Source organism: Colletotrichum chrysophilum, assembly GCF_026319265.1.
Source record: "Colletotrichum chrysophilum strain AFK26 chromosome Unknown scaffold_108, whole genome shotgun sequence".
Taxonomy (NCBI): domain Eukaryota; kingdom Fungi; phylum Ascomycota; class Sordariomycetes; order Glomerellales; family Glomerellaceae; genus Colletotrichum; species Colletotrichum chrysophilum.
The window spans coordinates 49294-65097 of NW_026517395.1; the positions used below are offsets into that span (position 1 = coordinate 49294).

Genomic DNA, 15804 nt, shown 5'->3' on the forward strand with positions numbered 1-15804 from the left:
GTGGCTGCAGCAAATTGACAGCACGCGTCGTCGATCAGCAGGCGATTCTTCATCAAGGCCCTCCAGGTTGTTTGCGTGTCTGCGTGTCCGGCGGCCTGTGATTTGCTACCCTCCTTGCTAGGTATGCATTATGTAAGGTGCCACGCATTGGATAGGTAGGTCCATATCTACCTTAAGGTATGCAACAATTCGGGTGGAGGATGGAGGGGCATCGGGACGGATGCCAGCTGCGGACGGTCCGGTGCCATGAGTGTGGTGCATCAAGCAGAAGCGGGGACTGCTTTGGCCAGCCACCTTCATCACCGCCCGCCACCGTCACCGTCAACGTCACCACCGCGCTCGCCTGTCAAAGGAGGGGTAGGTAAGGCCTGCAGTGTAGGTAGTCCAGTGAGCTGCCCCTGCTGCTTGTCAATCTCTCCTCACCTTCATTGGGTCTTTCTAAGGTGCTTGCTAGGTAATTTAACCCAGTAACTATCGGCGTTAGCACTTGGGGTTCGAGCACCTGGGGAACGGGAGTGAACTTACCTACTCTGACGACGCCCTCGCAAGCCGCCCCCTCTCACCCCACGATTCTGAATCTACCGTTTTTATGTTCCATCATCCGACTTCAGAATACCCATCCCTCCTGGCTTTTACTCGATTCGAACCGGGTACCATCCCATCCCATAGTGATACTGCTTCCGGATCCTCGTGTCGTTAGGTACATAATCGCATCCCCTGCCCGGCCCATTTCAACATCCACCATCTGCTGCGTCGCAAGACCCAGGGTAGGTAGGGTGCCGCGCCGTTGCCCCTCAATTACCACCTCACCGTACGGATACAACCCATAGCTCTACGTAATTAAGGCGGTGCACCTACTTCTACCGCCATCGCCTCCAGCTCCAGCTTCCATTCTCTGAGATACGCAGTAATAAACCGAGTCTCGGCAACGCTGCCTTGAAGTCGCAATCAGCCGGCCTGGAATTGGCCACCCCTAGTCTCTCGACACCCTCGCCCGCACTCTGCTCAGCCACCGTCGCCTCCGCGCTTCCTCATTTCTGCGACTACCTTACCTGATCTTCAGCTTTGGACGACCATTCCTAACGCTTTGCAAATCCGACGCGGAATCTACCTCACAACTTTCCCAAAGCCTCGAGTCGAAGCAATCGAACAATTTGGAAAATCCATCACACCGATTTGTTTTCAAGTGACGCCCCTCGTGTAGAGCAATGGACGGAGCAGCGGCACCCGCGCCGCACAAGGACGAGAGTGCATTCGTCGCAACCTCACCCCCTACCGTCCCCCAACGAACTCCCTCCCAGACGAGCTTGCACAAATCGACACATGCCCATCGCCAGAGCTTCGCTGAGAACCTCAGAAACGCTCCGGGCTCCCCTCGCGCCCAACGTCACCCTTCATTCACCCAGGCCGCCGTTCAAGAGCTCCTCAACCACCCTCCGGCTGCTAACAAGCACTCCAACCCGCGCTTCGCAGGCCGTGACTGGCGCGACGTCTCCGTAAACGAGCTCGTCGCTCAAGACGATGTCAAATGGGTCGACCTGGACTCCAGCATCGAGGAGGCCTCCATGGTCTGTCATCCGAAACCCAGCTTCTCCGTTGTGACCAGTTCTAATGCCGCGCTAGATTCTCGTCAAGCAAAGCCCCTCCAATGTTGTCCTAATCCGAGAACATGCATCTTCCAAGACCGCGGTTTCCACTTTCGACTACAACGATCTCAACACATACCTGCTGATAGTTGTCGGACTGACAAGGCCCGATGAGGAGCAGATTTCCACATACGATGACATCGCAACGAAGGCCCGGGAAGGACGGAGCATAGCTCTGCGCGATATACAACCTCTCTGCAGAAAAGAGTCGCTCATTACGCTGCCCTTCGACGAGACCCTTGACAAGGCCATCGAGGTCTTTGGCAGCGGAATTCACCGCGTTCTTGTGACTAGCCCTGCTGGCGACGTAATCGGTATTCTCAGTCAGCTCAAACTGGTAGAGTTCTTCTGGAACGAGGGCATCAACTTTCCTGCCATTGACAAGCTATACCCCATGATCCTGCGTGATTTGGGCATTGGGACTCAGCAAATCGTAGCGGTGAAGTGAGCAGCCCCCAAGGTCTACCCTTTTCCAAACAAAGCTGACCCCTTGTAGTTCCGACAGCCCACTAGGCGACGCGCTGGCCTTGATGAACGCCGAAGGCTTGACGAGCGTTGCTGTCATCGACAACGGCCACAATGTTGTCGGCAATATCTCCAGCGTAGATGTCAAGCATCTGACGAACGCCGCCGATGCGCCCCTCCTCAAGTCGTCTTGCATGCACTTCATCTCCGTCATTCTCAGCGAGCGCGGCGTTGAGCACGGCAGAGACTCCTTCCCAGTCTTCTACGTGAACTCTTATTCGACGTTGGCGCACACCGTCGCGAAACTGGTCGCCACGCAATCCCACCGCATGTGGGTGGTCGAGTCCGCGTCCCCCAGCCCGAGCGCGCCCGCGACACCCCTGCTGGCCCCGACGACGTCAAGCGTCTTGGTGCCAGGCTCGGGGTCGGCGCCGCAGTCGCCGCTACCTACGCAGGTGGTACACAACGTTGTGCCTGCAGCCGCTATGCCCGGCGCTCATCTCTCGGGACGGCTCACTGGCGTCATTTCCTTGACTGACATTCTGAATATGTTCGCCAAGTCGTCTGGCTTGCGGCCCTCGGATCCAGGCGAGCAGCGAGCGCGACGCCGTAGAAGCTCAAGCAGCTCCATTCGGCCGAGTCTCGACTCCTCGAGACCAAGCCTTGATCTGCGCCGGTAATGGGAATTAAGCGCAACTTACTTCGGAGGATGGATGTTAAAGTGGATGGGGTGCGTGTTGGTGGGGTTTTACGACTGGCGTTTCCTGGGTTTCGCCGCATGGGATCAATTGACAGGAGCATGAGTTAGCTGAAGTTTATGCTTTACATGAGACGGCCGGAACTCTTGCAGTTGATCCAATTAGGAGAGCATTGCAAGCTCTTATTCCCAATATAGAGGGTCTATATTTAGTTCACATTGCCGGCCAGCCGTGATACATGAGACGAAACCCGGTGGTTGGCGCTGCTATTCTGCTTTGCCGAGTCCCTGAATGTGATAATACCTAGGTTAAATCCAGGAAGAAAAGTTACGCAATAGGAGCAATAGGAGCAACTAGTCATTGCGCCTGTAGTTCGACGGTTCAATTGAATAGGATAGGCCGGCAAAGTCTTTATTGAGTTATGTACGTGTTGTTTCACCCATTAACTTGTAGACGCATCCAAACATCTCCATCGCCTACCGACATTCACCCTTGGGCCTTGAAACGCAGCGGTTTCTCAGAGTTCAATGGGCACTCCAACGGAGTTGCAGGTCGTGGTAGCCCAGTTGAGGGCAGCAAGGCTTGTTAACAGATGTTAGTACTTTTAGAGGCCATTATGGACGGTGTCGGCCAAGGGGTAGGGGGAAGACTTACACATCGGCAGACCCGCAAGCGCCAAGGACACAGCTAGTGACGGCCGAGTTGTAGGCAGAAGAGCTGCAGGAAAAGTTAAGCGGAGTCATATTGCGTAGTCTTTCGTCTAATGGCATTACTTACGCGCAGATGCAAGCAAAGTCAGTCTGAGAGGCGCAACCGGAGATGGGGAAGTTGTCGACGAAGCAGGGCTCCTGGAAATCAAGAGGATCAGTCAGTCGTCCGCGACAGCGAATCATCGCTCTGAGAGTATCATACGGCGCAGTCGGGGAGTTCAGAGAGGTCCTGGGCAGCAACAAGGCTGGCGAAGAAGGCAACGGCAACGGTCTTGAACTGCATGTTGACTGGTGGGTCGGATCGACGTGAGAGTAAGTATATAAATCTTGGTTGGGTCTGAAGTAAGAGATGAGACTGTTGTGCAATCGAGTGGATTGATCACGACATTCCGGGGAAGATTATCATGGCTTTATATAGACGTCCTCTATCTAGCCACATTCTCTTCTCACTTTCTCCCCTCCTCTCCGTACCTGATCTCCCAGAGAGTCATGACATCTTGCTAAGTCGGCTTACCCCGCAAACTTCTTGTTCAACCAACGATTCCAGCCCTCACATTCCGCTTGCGAGTAACATCAATTTTCTTTCACATGAAGCCGACGGGGAGCACGGAGGCGCGGGGTCGAGGAGATGAGGAGGTCGCCAAGGCGGTCATCGCGGACTGAAGCGACCCCAGGCGGATGTGACGTTCCAGGGACAAGGCTAACGTCGGTGAAATTTCCATATGGAGAATCTGGAGAATATGGCAGAGGAGAAACGTGTGGCGGCATTCAGCAGATTGTGAGTGAACAGATTACGATGACCCTTCGACAAAACTGTACCATGCGATGTAGGTGTTGCTAATCGGGATATCAGGTTTGGTTACGGATGCAAAAGCCAGATTTAGGGGTTTATATCATCGCTTGATAGACTTTGGTTGGCTCAGCAAATGTCCTTGGAGTTGATCAGCTAGGCCCGCCTTCACGAGGGCATGCCTAGATAGACATGGAACACCTCGACAGCACAACATGGCCAGGTCGACTAGCGCCACAGCAAGGTTCCCTTGGGAAGAAATAAAGCCTTGCTGATCATGAGGCCAAACTGGACGCCAGACAGCTCGACTGATGTGACATTACGGAGCATCGCGGGAGAAACCAGTTCTCAGAGGTTCGTCTAAGAAAGCTCACACACGCCACAACTACGCTTCTCCACAGGCAATCAAAGATCGGTTGCCACAAGGGACAGGGCCGGCATCATCACCCAGGCACAATGGCGACAGGAAGGAGGGGGGGGGGTCCGCCCTACTGCAAGGAAACCTGGACAGGGAGGCGTGTGTTATCCAGCTTCTCCCCAGCCCCGCCGCTTAGAGCTCGAAATCCGGGGTTTGCGGGGAAGAATACGACTCTGACGATTTGGTCGGGGTTGCAGTCGGGGAATGTGCTGGCCAAGGACGAGTTCCTGCATCGGGGAAAGCACCGGAGCGGACAAGTGGCGGGAGGCGGTTGCCGTTCGTGTGCCTCACGTCGTACTCTGTCATGCCGAGGCGGCTTGCTTGGGTTAAAAAAAAAGCATCTGATGATGATGCAGAAGGAAGTCCTCGTCTCTGTTGATTTTCAAAAAGGAGCCAATCTTATGCGTCTGACCGACGGACTATGTGAGAGACCAAGTGTGAGCGAGTTTTGTAAACAGGATGTCGAATAGGTTATCGAGATGATGGCTCCGAGAAGGGGTAGCTAGCGTTCAAGGGCTCCCCGCGCCGGCGGTTGGATGCCGCTTTGGAAATCTGGGTCCGCGCTTGGTGGAGAATTCAAGGCTGGATGGAGGGGATCAGCGATTCGGGAGAGATGTGTGATGGCATATTAAGATTGTGACATCGTCCAATCTCACAACCGTTCGTCTCATGCTAGGAATCAATTAGAGTGGCTAGAAACGACCACTAAAACCAGTCAGTTCTATTAGTCAAGCAAAACACGTCTGTCTATCTTACTTAGCATGCAACGAGGGTTTGCGTCGAAAAGTTGAATTGAAGGGGTTGAGTTTGTCGTCTCTGAGAACTAAAAAGCGGCCGGGCAGGCAAGAAGCAGAAGAAGAAGAAAAAGTCTGTGACGGGGGCAAAAATGTTCCGAAACCGAGAATCGAACTCGGGGCTATGCCTAACCTCTTTGTGGATGAGAGGGCATCATGTTGGCCACTACACCATATCGGATGTGGATATTTTTGATGCCGCTTAATTCATATAGTGGCGTACCCATTATGTTCCCACAAGCCGTAGAGAGGCGACAAGACAGCTTTGGGCGTCGGATAGCTTAAGACAAAAAGCTAAATAGAACAAACATATTCATCAGGCACCATGTTGCGTGGATAAAGCTCGAGAGATGAGCTGAGTTGATTGGGTTCAGCTGAACCTTCTCAAAGCCTGAACTGGTTCGGACAGTTACGATTACTGTGTTTTCACACTGTATGTCAAATCTTTCGCCTAGCAGAAATCGTGAGTAAGCTTCACTGCATAGTCACCAAAACTAAACCTCATCAACTGCCCTTAAAAGAAACCTCAAATCCCAGGTCAACAGAATACTTCTACCGTTCAATACAAAGACATCATTCATCATGTCCGTCTCCCAAGAATTCACAAATTTCTACCTGCAGCGCACCACACAAGAGTTCGCCGAAGACCTCGACAAGGTCCGCGAGGCCGACGACTTCAAGGCCGAGTCGCTGCCTTTCCTCATCCACGCCCTGCAGCAAGGCACCGCGCTGTACCCTGCTGCCGACCAGCAGCGCGTCATGCGTCCCGCCGCTGCCGTGACTGCTGCTGCAGACGTCGCTGAGGATGAGGACGTCGACATGGAGGGAGCGCAGCCTGAGAAAAAGAAGGCGAAAGGCAGCAAGAAGGAGAAGAGCAAGTGGAAGAAGTCCTCGGGTTAAATATGAGAGGGCTAGGGAGATTTCTAGCGGAGAATTCGGGAAGCGCGCCCAATGAAGGGAAGGAAAGTCACGCGTTCTCGTTTGACCCATCACCAACGCCTGCTCGCGCGCACGAACATGGTATCGCGAGAATGACACCAAGCAATGAGTATCGCTCTCAGATTTGCGTGACGAGCTTAGGCCAGAGCATGACAACAAAGTGCCGGCGGTCCAACTTCAAGAGGCTTCAGCCAGGCGCGCTTGCATCATCAACTAGAGCCAGCTGAAGGCGCCAGAGGGGGTTAGGACGGGATATTGTTGCTGCGCTCAGGAGGAAGCGGTGAACGGAGCCATGAGAGTATTGAGAGCGCGTCAAGATCGGCAAGCGAAGGCGTGACCAGGGACAAACCATCATGTGTGAAGGAAGCTTAATAACAATCATCAGAGCAACCAAGGTATCAAATGCGGCATCGTGTATACATCATCATCATTAAAATGCCAGCTGCCTTGGCCGTCTAAGTATAAGGGGGTATCTCTGGATATCAGGGACCAAAATCAAACCATACACCAGGGCACCAATGTCGTTTATCGCACTCGTCCATGACTGCGCCGTCGCAATGTCGCGCAGCGTTCCACACTGCCATTATCATTATCACCACCACCATACCGTTGTAGGTGCAAGGCGTTCAAGCGAGCCTGTAGGATTGCCTGCCGGCCTCTTTGCGCACTGCCCAGCCCTTGATGGCAAGGACGATGATCTCCCATGCCATCAGGACACCCACCAGTCCCATGGTCACAGTATACATGAACATGGCATCAAGCTCGTAATGGATCATTCCATCGACCGTGTCGCTAGCCTGGATTTCGTTAGTTGGAAAATCTCACGAGGAAAAACTGCGGAAGACGGCGACTCACACTGGCCATGAAGATGATGCCTCCAGAGATCAAGCCAAATGCGGCCAGGAGCTCCGTTGGAGGCCGAGACGGGAGAACAGACTTGGGAGGCTTCAGGTACATGATCACGTAAGTGAAGCCTCGCGCAAACGAAGCACCCGTCAAAAGGTTGCCCCACTGCTTGTGCACCATGCTTGAGATCATCGAGTGTTGGGTGTGCGAGCTCATCATGATCCCCAGGAGGAGAATGACGAGCGCCGGAATGGGGTTGATGGAGACTCCATATTGCTTCGGGGGCTGCAGGATTTCGCGCTCCTCGTCGTCATATGTCTGCTCCAGATTGGTTGTAGCGATATCGACGACGGATGTATTCAAGAGATCACGGATGCGGCTCGACTCGATGAGCATGCCAAACTGTTTCCGCGTGTTAGCAAACCCCGTCTCGAGGCGTCTACTACCAAACTTACCATCCCACCACCGATGAACAGGACCGTGATTGAAATGTGCTCCAAGTCCTGGGCGCTGTATTCACCTCCCCAGTTTCCGAGATGCTCAAGAAAAATATTGGTTGAGCCGTAGACGAAAATGAGGGCGCTCTCGACAAATTCCGCCGAGGGCCGCCACTTGCCGTCGGCTCGTATCGGCCGAAGGTTCCACGCCTGTCGGACCACAAATCAGCAAAACGGGGCCGATGGCCTCCGGAAACGGGCCGCAACTCACCCATCCGAGTTCGCCGAAACTGCCGGTCCACCGGCCGAGGGTTAGCAAACCAAGCCAGAAGAAAATTCCACCCTTGATCCAATGCGCCAGACCGCTAAAGATCCCATTGCCCTCCTATGTCGAGTCAGCATTTGCATAATTTGTGCACGGTAGTGTTTTTCAGCACTTACGAAGAATCTCCCGTAGGTCACGATGCCCAAGCAAAATGTAGCGAAGCCCAGAGGTAGGATGGTCCTGTCAACAAAGTTGTAGACGCAGAGCAGGCCTTTCCGCACTCTAGAAGAGATCTTTCCCGTCACCTTCGCGATTAGCGAGCCGGCCTTGTTCTCGTGGCTGACAGTGAGCATAGGCATGGATGGACCGTCCTCCAATTCGTCGCCATCCTCAACATATTCTTTGCGGTGGACATCAGAGACGCGCGGAGAGACTTCGTTCGAAGAGGAAGACCGGGAGTGGCTTCGAAGTGACTCGGTACAAGGCTCGGTGCCCTGTCCGCTGTCATTGGACAGTCGGTACTTGTTGGCAAATGGCGACCCATTCATGCGGTGGTGCTCAGCCATAGCGGCTGTAGAAACGGGAATGAAGGACTGGTACTCGTTCTTGTTGTATGTTTCAAAATTACGGCTACTCGAAGCGCCGGCAACCTTTCCTAGCAGCCCGATTAAGACCTGCGCCGACACGACCCAGGTCACCAGCCAGCCAAGCTTGCTATGAGCGTTGTTAGGATACAGATCGGGGGTATTGGCGTTGTAGACCGTGGCCAGGACTACGCCAAGCGCATTCATCGCAAGGAAGATAAATTGGAGCGCCAGCGTATACCGTGAGCGCGCGATTGAAAGCATGACGGCTGCAGGGTATGTTAGTCGGCGTCGCATTCTCGGCGTTACCTTGGCAGACTCACCAACTGGCAGAACGAAGACCCAGGCAAGCACCATCGCCCCGATGTGCGCGTACATGACACCGGCATGATCTGCGAGAGCGAAATATGTTGGTGGGTAGCTATCGTTGGGTTTGGGTTCTTCTGCGGCGCCGAGGGGCATATCCATATTCATGGACATGCCGTCTCCGCCGTCTTCATGAGCACCATGGGCAAAGACCAAGGGCATGAGGCCCAAGACCACTAGTGTGGTGAGCTTCTCGATGGGTTGTTTCATCTGGGAGTAGGGAAAGTGTCGATTTCGCTCAAGAGATGGTAGAGCTGCTGCCAGCTCTAAGTAGGCGCAAATAGAACCTCGGGATTCCGTATGATGTATTCAACAACCTGGGGCTCACGTGGTTTGCTCCCGAGAACAGCTTTACGTGGAAGTGAGAGGGATGAGATGGAGGGGTAAAGCTTCAGGGATCCAGCAAGGGCGAAGCCGGAATACAAGTACTCTGCGGCATGTGGATTGAGCCAACAAACGCAAGAACTGAACAGCGCCGGAGCGGAGGCCGAGAGAAGTCCATATTTCGCGGCGGGGTTTTGGGCAAGCTACAGAGACGGTACTCGTGACAAGATCAGGTAAAGTAGGCACGTCAAGGTAGCTAGGTAGCTTCTGGGCAGTACTCGGCGAAGGCAGTGACTGCCAAAATTGAGGTGTCCACGTTCAAGAAGAGGTGAGGCCTGGCCGAGTAGGGCTGGCTGGGTTCCATGGTGGTGTGTAAGTCGATGGCACCAAAGCACAAAGGCCGACTCCGAGGGTTCCGGAGGCATCCAGTGGACGTCGGCGAAGAAAGTAGACGACGCCGCGTTACTGGGGGTTGAGTTACCTAAGTGAACGACAACCCACCGACCCGAGTTACGGCTGCTCGCCGGCGCGGAAACGGTGGAGGTGTGAAGTGCCACCTGGATCCTAAAATCTTTTTTCTTCCTCGTCTTTCCTCCCAAGTGGGGGAACCAGGCAGGGATGAGCTGCTGCAGTGCTGCCCGCTCACTAGACGCTAAGCTGAGTGTGGTTACGGCGGGGAGCCCTGCATCTTTGCGAGCCGCGTGCCGGCTGAGCTTTATTTTTCCCTGTGTTCGTGATTGTGGGAAGGGCGGTGGTGACGACATTGGACTGTGTACAGGCCAATTTCGCGCAGCAAAGGAGGGCATTCGCAAGGACAGTGCGGCGCATCCAGGGTTGGCACAGTAGGGGCGGGCTGCTATCGATGGATCGCCAAGCCCTACGAGCCGATTGCCGCACCGCCTATCCGTATGGTCTGTCTGATGATCCTTGGCCGGAAGTCTGGATATTTCAGAAAAGACCTGCGGAGATGTCGAGAAAGACCTACGGCGTCGAACACGCCAGACAACGGACATGCGAGCCAAGATTCTTCTTCTGCCCCTCCACACAAGACCGGGCTTGCATTTGAGTCATGCGGGAGACGCGAGGCAACGTGGGCGTCATGGTGCCATCCCTACCAAGCTCCTTGGAGACGACGTTGTGTCAGCCATGTACTATTATTCGTCGCAGCGGGGTGGGGGATGCAGTGCGCAGAGGTCAGCCATGTGCGAGCTCATGCCTACGCCTTAGGCGTTGCAATGCCGTTAATAATCATCAACGGAATGCCGGCTGATGCGGGAAGCGCCAAGTCAGCCTCAGTTCATGTCAAACATACTTTGTACGTGATATCGGTTGTCGTAGATGAAGCTCAGCCAAGATGGAGCTGAAAACTTGCCAAGACGGCTCCTTATATGCAATAACGGAGGAAAAGAGGACAGCAGACAAAGTCCGTTCCAGACACGCTCTTCGGCACTCGTAATGGACCACCCGGCGTTTTGAGATACAACATCCGGTTCCCCTCCGTTTTCTCTCACCGCTGCGACTCGCTTAGCCGTGCGTACCTTATGGAGACATACCTTACCACGGAGCGAAATTCTTGCGTCCGATCCATCCATCAAAATCGTGATCCCGCGCTCCCTGTGTAGCCCCCACCCAAACTTACCGGCACTCTCTTTCTGTCTCCCGTGGAATCCGGACTCAGGTCGGAGTCCGACCCGCATCGATCACGGGTTCGCAGGCCGCTGTACAGGGCCAGAAGAAATGGTGGGTGAGATTTTGACCCCAACACCGACCGCCACATCACCACGCCGAGAGCGCCATCAAGTAACGTAAGGAGTTCAAGTGTTGTGACTCACGACAGCGAGGTAAGGTACTGAGTACGCGCTGGTAACTAATTGAATTGCATAACTACCTTACCTAGGTACCTTACCCACGCGTCTTGAAGCTGCCGTCCAGAAGCGCTGCGATGCCCCACTGTTAACCTCGCTGGCCACGCGCTGGACGTCATCCCGTAGTGACCTACCTAGTGTAGGTACCTTAAGGTAGGTACCTAAGGTAGGCCCAGGTACTGAGGTTCCGCCCCGTCACAAGATGCCCGGCTCGTCCGAACCTTCCGAATGCCCTGTCTGTTGGTCTGTCTGCCTGCCTGCCTGTTGGCACTGCTTCGGCGGCATCTAAGAACACGCCAGACTTACTTACACTGACAGTTACGGGCCTTCTATTTGAATATTCCGTCTCCATCGCGGAAACGTCCGGATTGTGACTCTACCATGATGCGATCCAGCTCCTGGCAGCGCGCGGTTTCCCCGCTTCGCTACCTCATCTTCGTAAGGCACCTTACGGTCAAGCCACGCTCTACCCGACCTTAGACAGGCCATCTTGCCGCCGCGGGTTCCCGTCTTCGGCCCCGAAGCCCCGCCAACCCGCCAAAGCCTGTCGGACTGCTTAGGACTTTATAACTTAGTAGGTGCTTTACAACGACGAATATCCCCTCCACGTCCATCTATCGCCGCTCTGTGAAACCCTATCTTCCCTCTCGAGTTTTTCAAGAATTTGTATGACTCCGCTGGACGCAGGGACATGCAGCTCCTCTGGAACATCACGATAAATAACCTTGACCAGCTCCATGGGTGTCCAAGCGTCTGACGGGCCTCCATCGGAACCGACATTTCTCTTGGATCGCAGTGTTCGGATGACCTGCTCCTCTCTGGTCTTTCGATGGTTGATATACTCCATGATCTTGGATGGGCCGTTGTCAATCACTGGCCCATGACCTGGGTACGCCCTGCCCTTGAACAGGTGCCTCATCTTCTCCAGACTATTGAGGTATGTGGCGAGGTCCTCAAATACGGCTGTGCCCTGCCCCAAGACGTTGTCTGCCGTGAACATGGCGTCCTCTTCCTCCAAGACGAAAGCCATGTGATCCGCAGTGTGCCCGGGGGTAAAGACAGCCGTAAGGCTGACCCCATCAACGGCGAACTTCTGCCCGTCCGCCATGTCCGACTGGCCTTCCTCGGGCTGATTCTTGAAGATCTTGGAATTTGGCGACAGCTCCAAGAGCTGCTGAATACCACCCTGGTGGTCTCGGTGCCAGTGAGTGATCAGAACCGTCTCAATTGTCGCCTTTTCTTGCTCCAAAGTGGACTTGACAGCAGCAATCCATGACGGCAAGCCTTCGCCGGTGTCGATCAAGATACGGCGGCTGCCCCGGCCGAGCAGATATGTGTTGGTGCCTTGTAGTGTGAATTTTCCCGGGTTGCCGCCCAGAATGCGTATACAGAGGGGACTCAGGCGCTCGACCTCGGGAAGAGAGACAAGCTTCGTTGCCATTTTGACGCTGTGGCTGTAAGCAGAGCCGAAATGTTCGCGATTCGGAGGGGCGAAGCTGTGCAGTCGTCTTAGTCACGGACCGGCGTTGGAGTTACAATTTGAGAGTGCGCTTCGGAGCAGACCCCGCATTGTTGTCCCGTCGTCTTATGTGTCCTTGAACCTCTATGATCTGCGATGGAATTGTTTGAATATAAGCAAACCAAGTCGCCGTGCAGATGGGTGAAGGCGCAATCGAGGGGTTGCAGCCAAGATGCCGAGGTTGGCTGAGACGAAAGGCGCCCTATCTCCCAAGGTAGGCATGGACGCTTACCTCATCACATCGGTTTCTACTCTATTGCCAGTGACAACCACCCCTTCAGGCCCTTGGGGGCTGATCCCAGCTACACCCCCACTAAAAAGTTCCCTGGGCGCCAGTGGAACAACCTCTGTGATGTCTGCCTTCAGGGGCGAGGCGGCAGGCGGATAAGGTCACCTCAGTTCTTATCGATAAGAAACGGTCCCCCCGATCAGGTGCCGATAAGGTGGAATTAATGCTGTTGGCTGAGGTTCTTCTCGCGCCCGTCTCTACTAAGGTACGAGCAGAAGGCTAAAGGACGGCCTGCAAGTGTTCTCGTCTGTGCACGCGGCGCCAGCTTCGACATTTGCATCTTCCAGGGATCGTCCAAAACCCCCCAAATTGCTCGCCCTCTGTCCTGTCCAGGCGATCTCCAGGTGCTGTCTGATTGCTGCAGACCGCGACTGCTTCCGTCCGTCGCCACGCCGTCTCGAACGCGGTTCCCTGGGCTCGGCGCCTCGCGAGCAGAGCTGCCGCCTGCAACACCTGGCTTGCGCCGTTGAACCAGTGTCTTGAGCAGCTTCATCGAACGATTAACTGCTGCCAGCCCATCCCCGGCAAGCCTATAGTAGCCTTGTATTGGCCGTTGACGGAGGTGAATGCGTCTTCTGTTTGCTACGGCTTTTCCATTCTATGTTCGTATCCTTGAAGCTAACAATTGGTGTCGTCGCAGATTCCCTGCCGTTGTCGTCGCCTTCCGACCTGCGCTGCCGATCACCCTCCTCCCCATAATTACTACTCTGAGACTCTTCTCTCCATCACAAGGCAACTTTCTCATAGCTGTCGCAACTCTCTAAGGACAAGCCACCCCTATCACTGTTATCGGCGAACAGAACAAGGGGAAAAGAAAACAGAAGAAATAAACCCAGAGAGATTTTCTTCCAAGACACAAGGCTCAAGTCCGCCGAGGACCTGGCTGGTCTACTACAAACAACATGTCTGCGCGACCAACAACACCAATGTCTCCCAAGACCGCTAAGCTCAAGTCGCCAGTTCCAGGCACACCGGTCTTTGGCTGTGGTTCGTAGACCCTTTCTCCATTCGGAATTAGATGCGCTGCTGTGAAATCCTAGACAATGCTGACCGACACTAGAGCATGTTCAAAAACTGTTCTCCCAGTCACAGGATGTCATGAACTCATCCGTGTTTCACTACAAGATGATACTGAAGAACATCTTTGAGGGAACTCCAATTGTACCTCAGACGTCTAAGAATCCTGATGGACAAGCGATTACTTCCCTCACATCCAACTACCTCTGTCTGCAGTGCTCAACCATTGTCACCGAGGACGATCGTCTCAAGCACGGCACAAAGAAGCAGCACCGCTTCTGTTAGTTCCCCTTTCTAACTAACCGGCTCCTTTGCCACCTACTGACCTGGTCAGATGTTGATTCCCGCAGCGGGGCTCTTTACTGTCAAATATGTGATGACCTAGTATGGGACCCCACTCTTGAGGAACTGCGTGTGCGCAAGATGGGCACAGGAACCTTTTCAAGTAAGCTGAATCTCCACAAGAGAATGTTGACTACCCAAACACTTGTTTTAGGATGGATAGCAGGAGAGACAGCCAATGTAGACGAGTGCTGACGAGTGCCAGACCGCAAGAGAAAGCATGATGAGATGTTCTCCGACAGCATCAAGGACAACCCCCTATACATCTCCACCAACACGACAACCGCCTCCTGCAAGGCTAATGGCCTGCGTGGCATATATAACGCTGGTGCTACTTGCTATCAGAACGTCGTGCTGCAGAGCTTCCTTCACAACCCCATGCTGCGGAACTTCTACCTGAGTGATGGACACCAGAGCAACGATTGCCAATTGACAAACTGCCTGAGCTGTGCCATGGACGATATGTTCCAGGACTTTTATGCAGTTGAGAATACCAACGGCTTTACAGCGGCTAGTATCCTGTCTGGATTCTGGATCTCGGAGAAAAAGGCTTTCGAAAACCTTGTAACCACCAAGGAACAGGACGCGCACGAGTTCTTTCAGTTCCTAGCCGAGGAGCTACATGAACGCAATGGGGATGGGAAGAAGCCGGAGACGGGTAGCGAGCATACCTGCAACTGTATCATTCACCAGACATTCTACGGCAAGCTTCAAAGCTCCACGACGTGCCAAAACTGCGGCGGTGTCACGAACGCCGTGCAATCTTTCCTCGATCTCAGCTTGGGACTCGAAAACCTTGCTCATAAGAGGAAAAAGGGCGGCCAGAAAATCCCGAGCCTGACACTTCAAGAATGTCTGGACGAGGAGTACGTCAAGTACGACAAGTGCGAGTACCGCTGCCACAATTGCAACGGCATGCAGCAAGCACGAAGAAATACCAGTATTAAGCGTCTGCCCAACGTGCTTGCCATTCAGCTGAAGGTCAGTCCGGCTTTCGCTTGAGCCATCATTGCGTGCCACTAACCTGGTAGAATAGCGCTTCGAGTACAAGCAAGGTCGCCACGACAGGGCGCCGTCAAAGATTGACACCGTCGTCAACTTTCCACTGCAGCTCAATATGCTGCCATACACGAGCCGAGGCAGAGGAACGGAAGCCAAGGATGCGCACGAGCTGGGCAGATCCTGCACATACGACCTACTCAGTGTTGTCGTCCATGTCGGCGAAATCGACACCGGTAAGTAATTTCCGGAGAACAAGGCAGCTGCAGTTCAGCACTAACTCCTTTTGCCAGGCCATTACGTGTCCTACTGTCGAGTGGGCGACCAGTGGTTCAAGTTCAACGACCACAAGGTCGAAATGGCGTCGAAGTCGGATGTGCTTAGTGCCCAACCCTATCTACTCTTCTACATAATCCGCTCCCTCTCGTAATCTCCACCGGGAAAGAGCACATGTTACGCCGAGCACATGATGAACAGCGTTCGATAACAAG

At 54.0% G+C, this 15804-nt stretch overlaps 5 protein-coding genes and 1 non-coding gene across 6 annotated transcripts; 3 read left to right on the forward strand and 3 right to left on the reverse strand.

The window, feature by feature from the left end:
• Window positions 1-1208: 1208 nt before the first annotated feature.
• Window positions 1209-2791, forward strand: SDS23 (the record flags this gene model as incomplete). The annotated part of the gene is made up of 3 exons (XM_053182979.1): window positions 1209-1568; window positions 1624-2090; window positions 2143-2791. 3 exons carry the CDS (start codon window positions 1209-1211, stop codon window positions 2789-2791), a joined length of 1476 nt encoding a protein of 491 aa, XP_053033050.1.
• Window positions 2792-5616: 2825 nt separating this feature from the next.
• On the reverse strand, window positions 5617-5702 carry COL26b_010273. The gene has a single exon. It is a non-coding gene; the product is annotated as a tRNA-Glu (tRNA).
• A 401-nt stretch (window positions 5703-6103) lies between these two features.
• On the forward strand, window positions 6104-6421 carry COL26b_010274 (uncharacterized protein; the record flags this gene model as incomplete). The annotated part of the gene is made up of 1 exon (XM_053182980.1): window positions 6104-6421. The coding sequence occupies one exon, from the start codon at window positions 6104-6106 to the stop codon at window positions 6419-6421; it is 318 nt and encodes a 105-aa protein (XP_053033051.1).
• Window positions 6422-7086: 665 nt separating this feature from the next.
• Window positions 7087-9168, reverse strand: COL26b_010275 (uncharacterized protein; the record flags this gene model as incomplete). Its single annotated transcript, XM_053182981.1, has 6 exons — window positions 7087-7257; window positions 7316-7708; window positions 7762-7953; window positions 8015-8128; window positions 8185-8861; window positions 8916-9168. 6 exons carry the CDS (start codon window positions 9166-9168, stop codon window positions 7087-7089), a joined length of 1800 nt encoding a protein of 599 aa, XP_053033052.1.
• A 2562-nt stretch (window positions 9169-11730) lies between these two features.
• COL26b_010276 (uncharacterized protein) lies at window positions 11731-12588 on the reverse strand (the record flags this gene model as incomplete). Its single annotated transcript, XM_053182982.1, has 1 exon — window positions 11731-12588. The coding sequence occupies one exon, from the start codon at window positions 12586-12588 to the stop codon at window positions 11731-11733; it is 858 nt and encodes a 285-aa protein (XP_053033053.1).
• Window positions 12589-13857: 1269 nt separating this feature from the next.
• Window positions 13858-15743, forward strand: COL26b_010277 (uncharacterized protein; the record flags this gene model as incomplete). Its single annotated transcript, XM_053182983.1, has 6 exons — window positions 13858-13942; window positions 14016-14252; window positions 14358-14417; window positions 14520-15295; window positions 15351-15549; window positions 15607-15743. The coding sequence occupies 6 exons, from the start codon at window positions 13858-13860 to the stop codon at window positions 15741-15743; spliced, it is 1494 nt and encodes a 497-aa protein (XP_053033054.1).
• Between the last annotated feature and the right edge of the window lie 61 nt (window positions 15744-15804).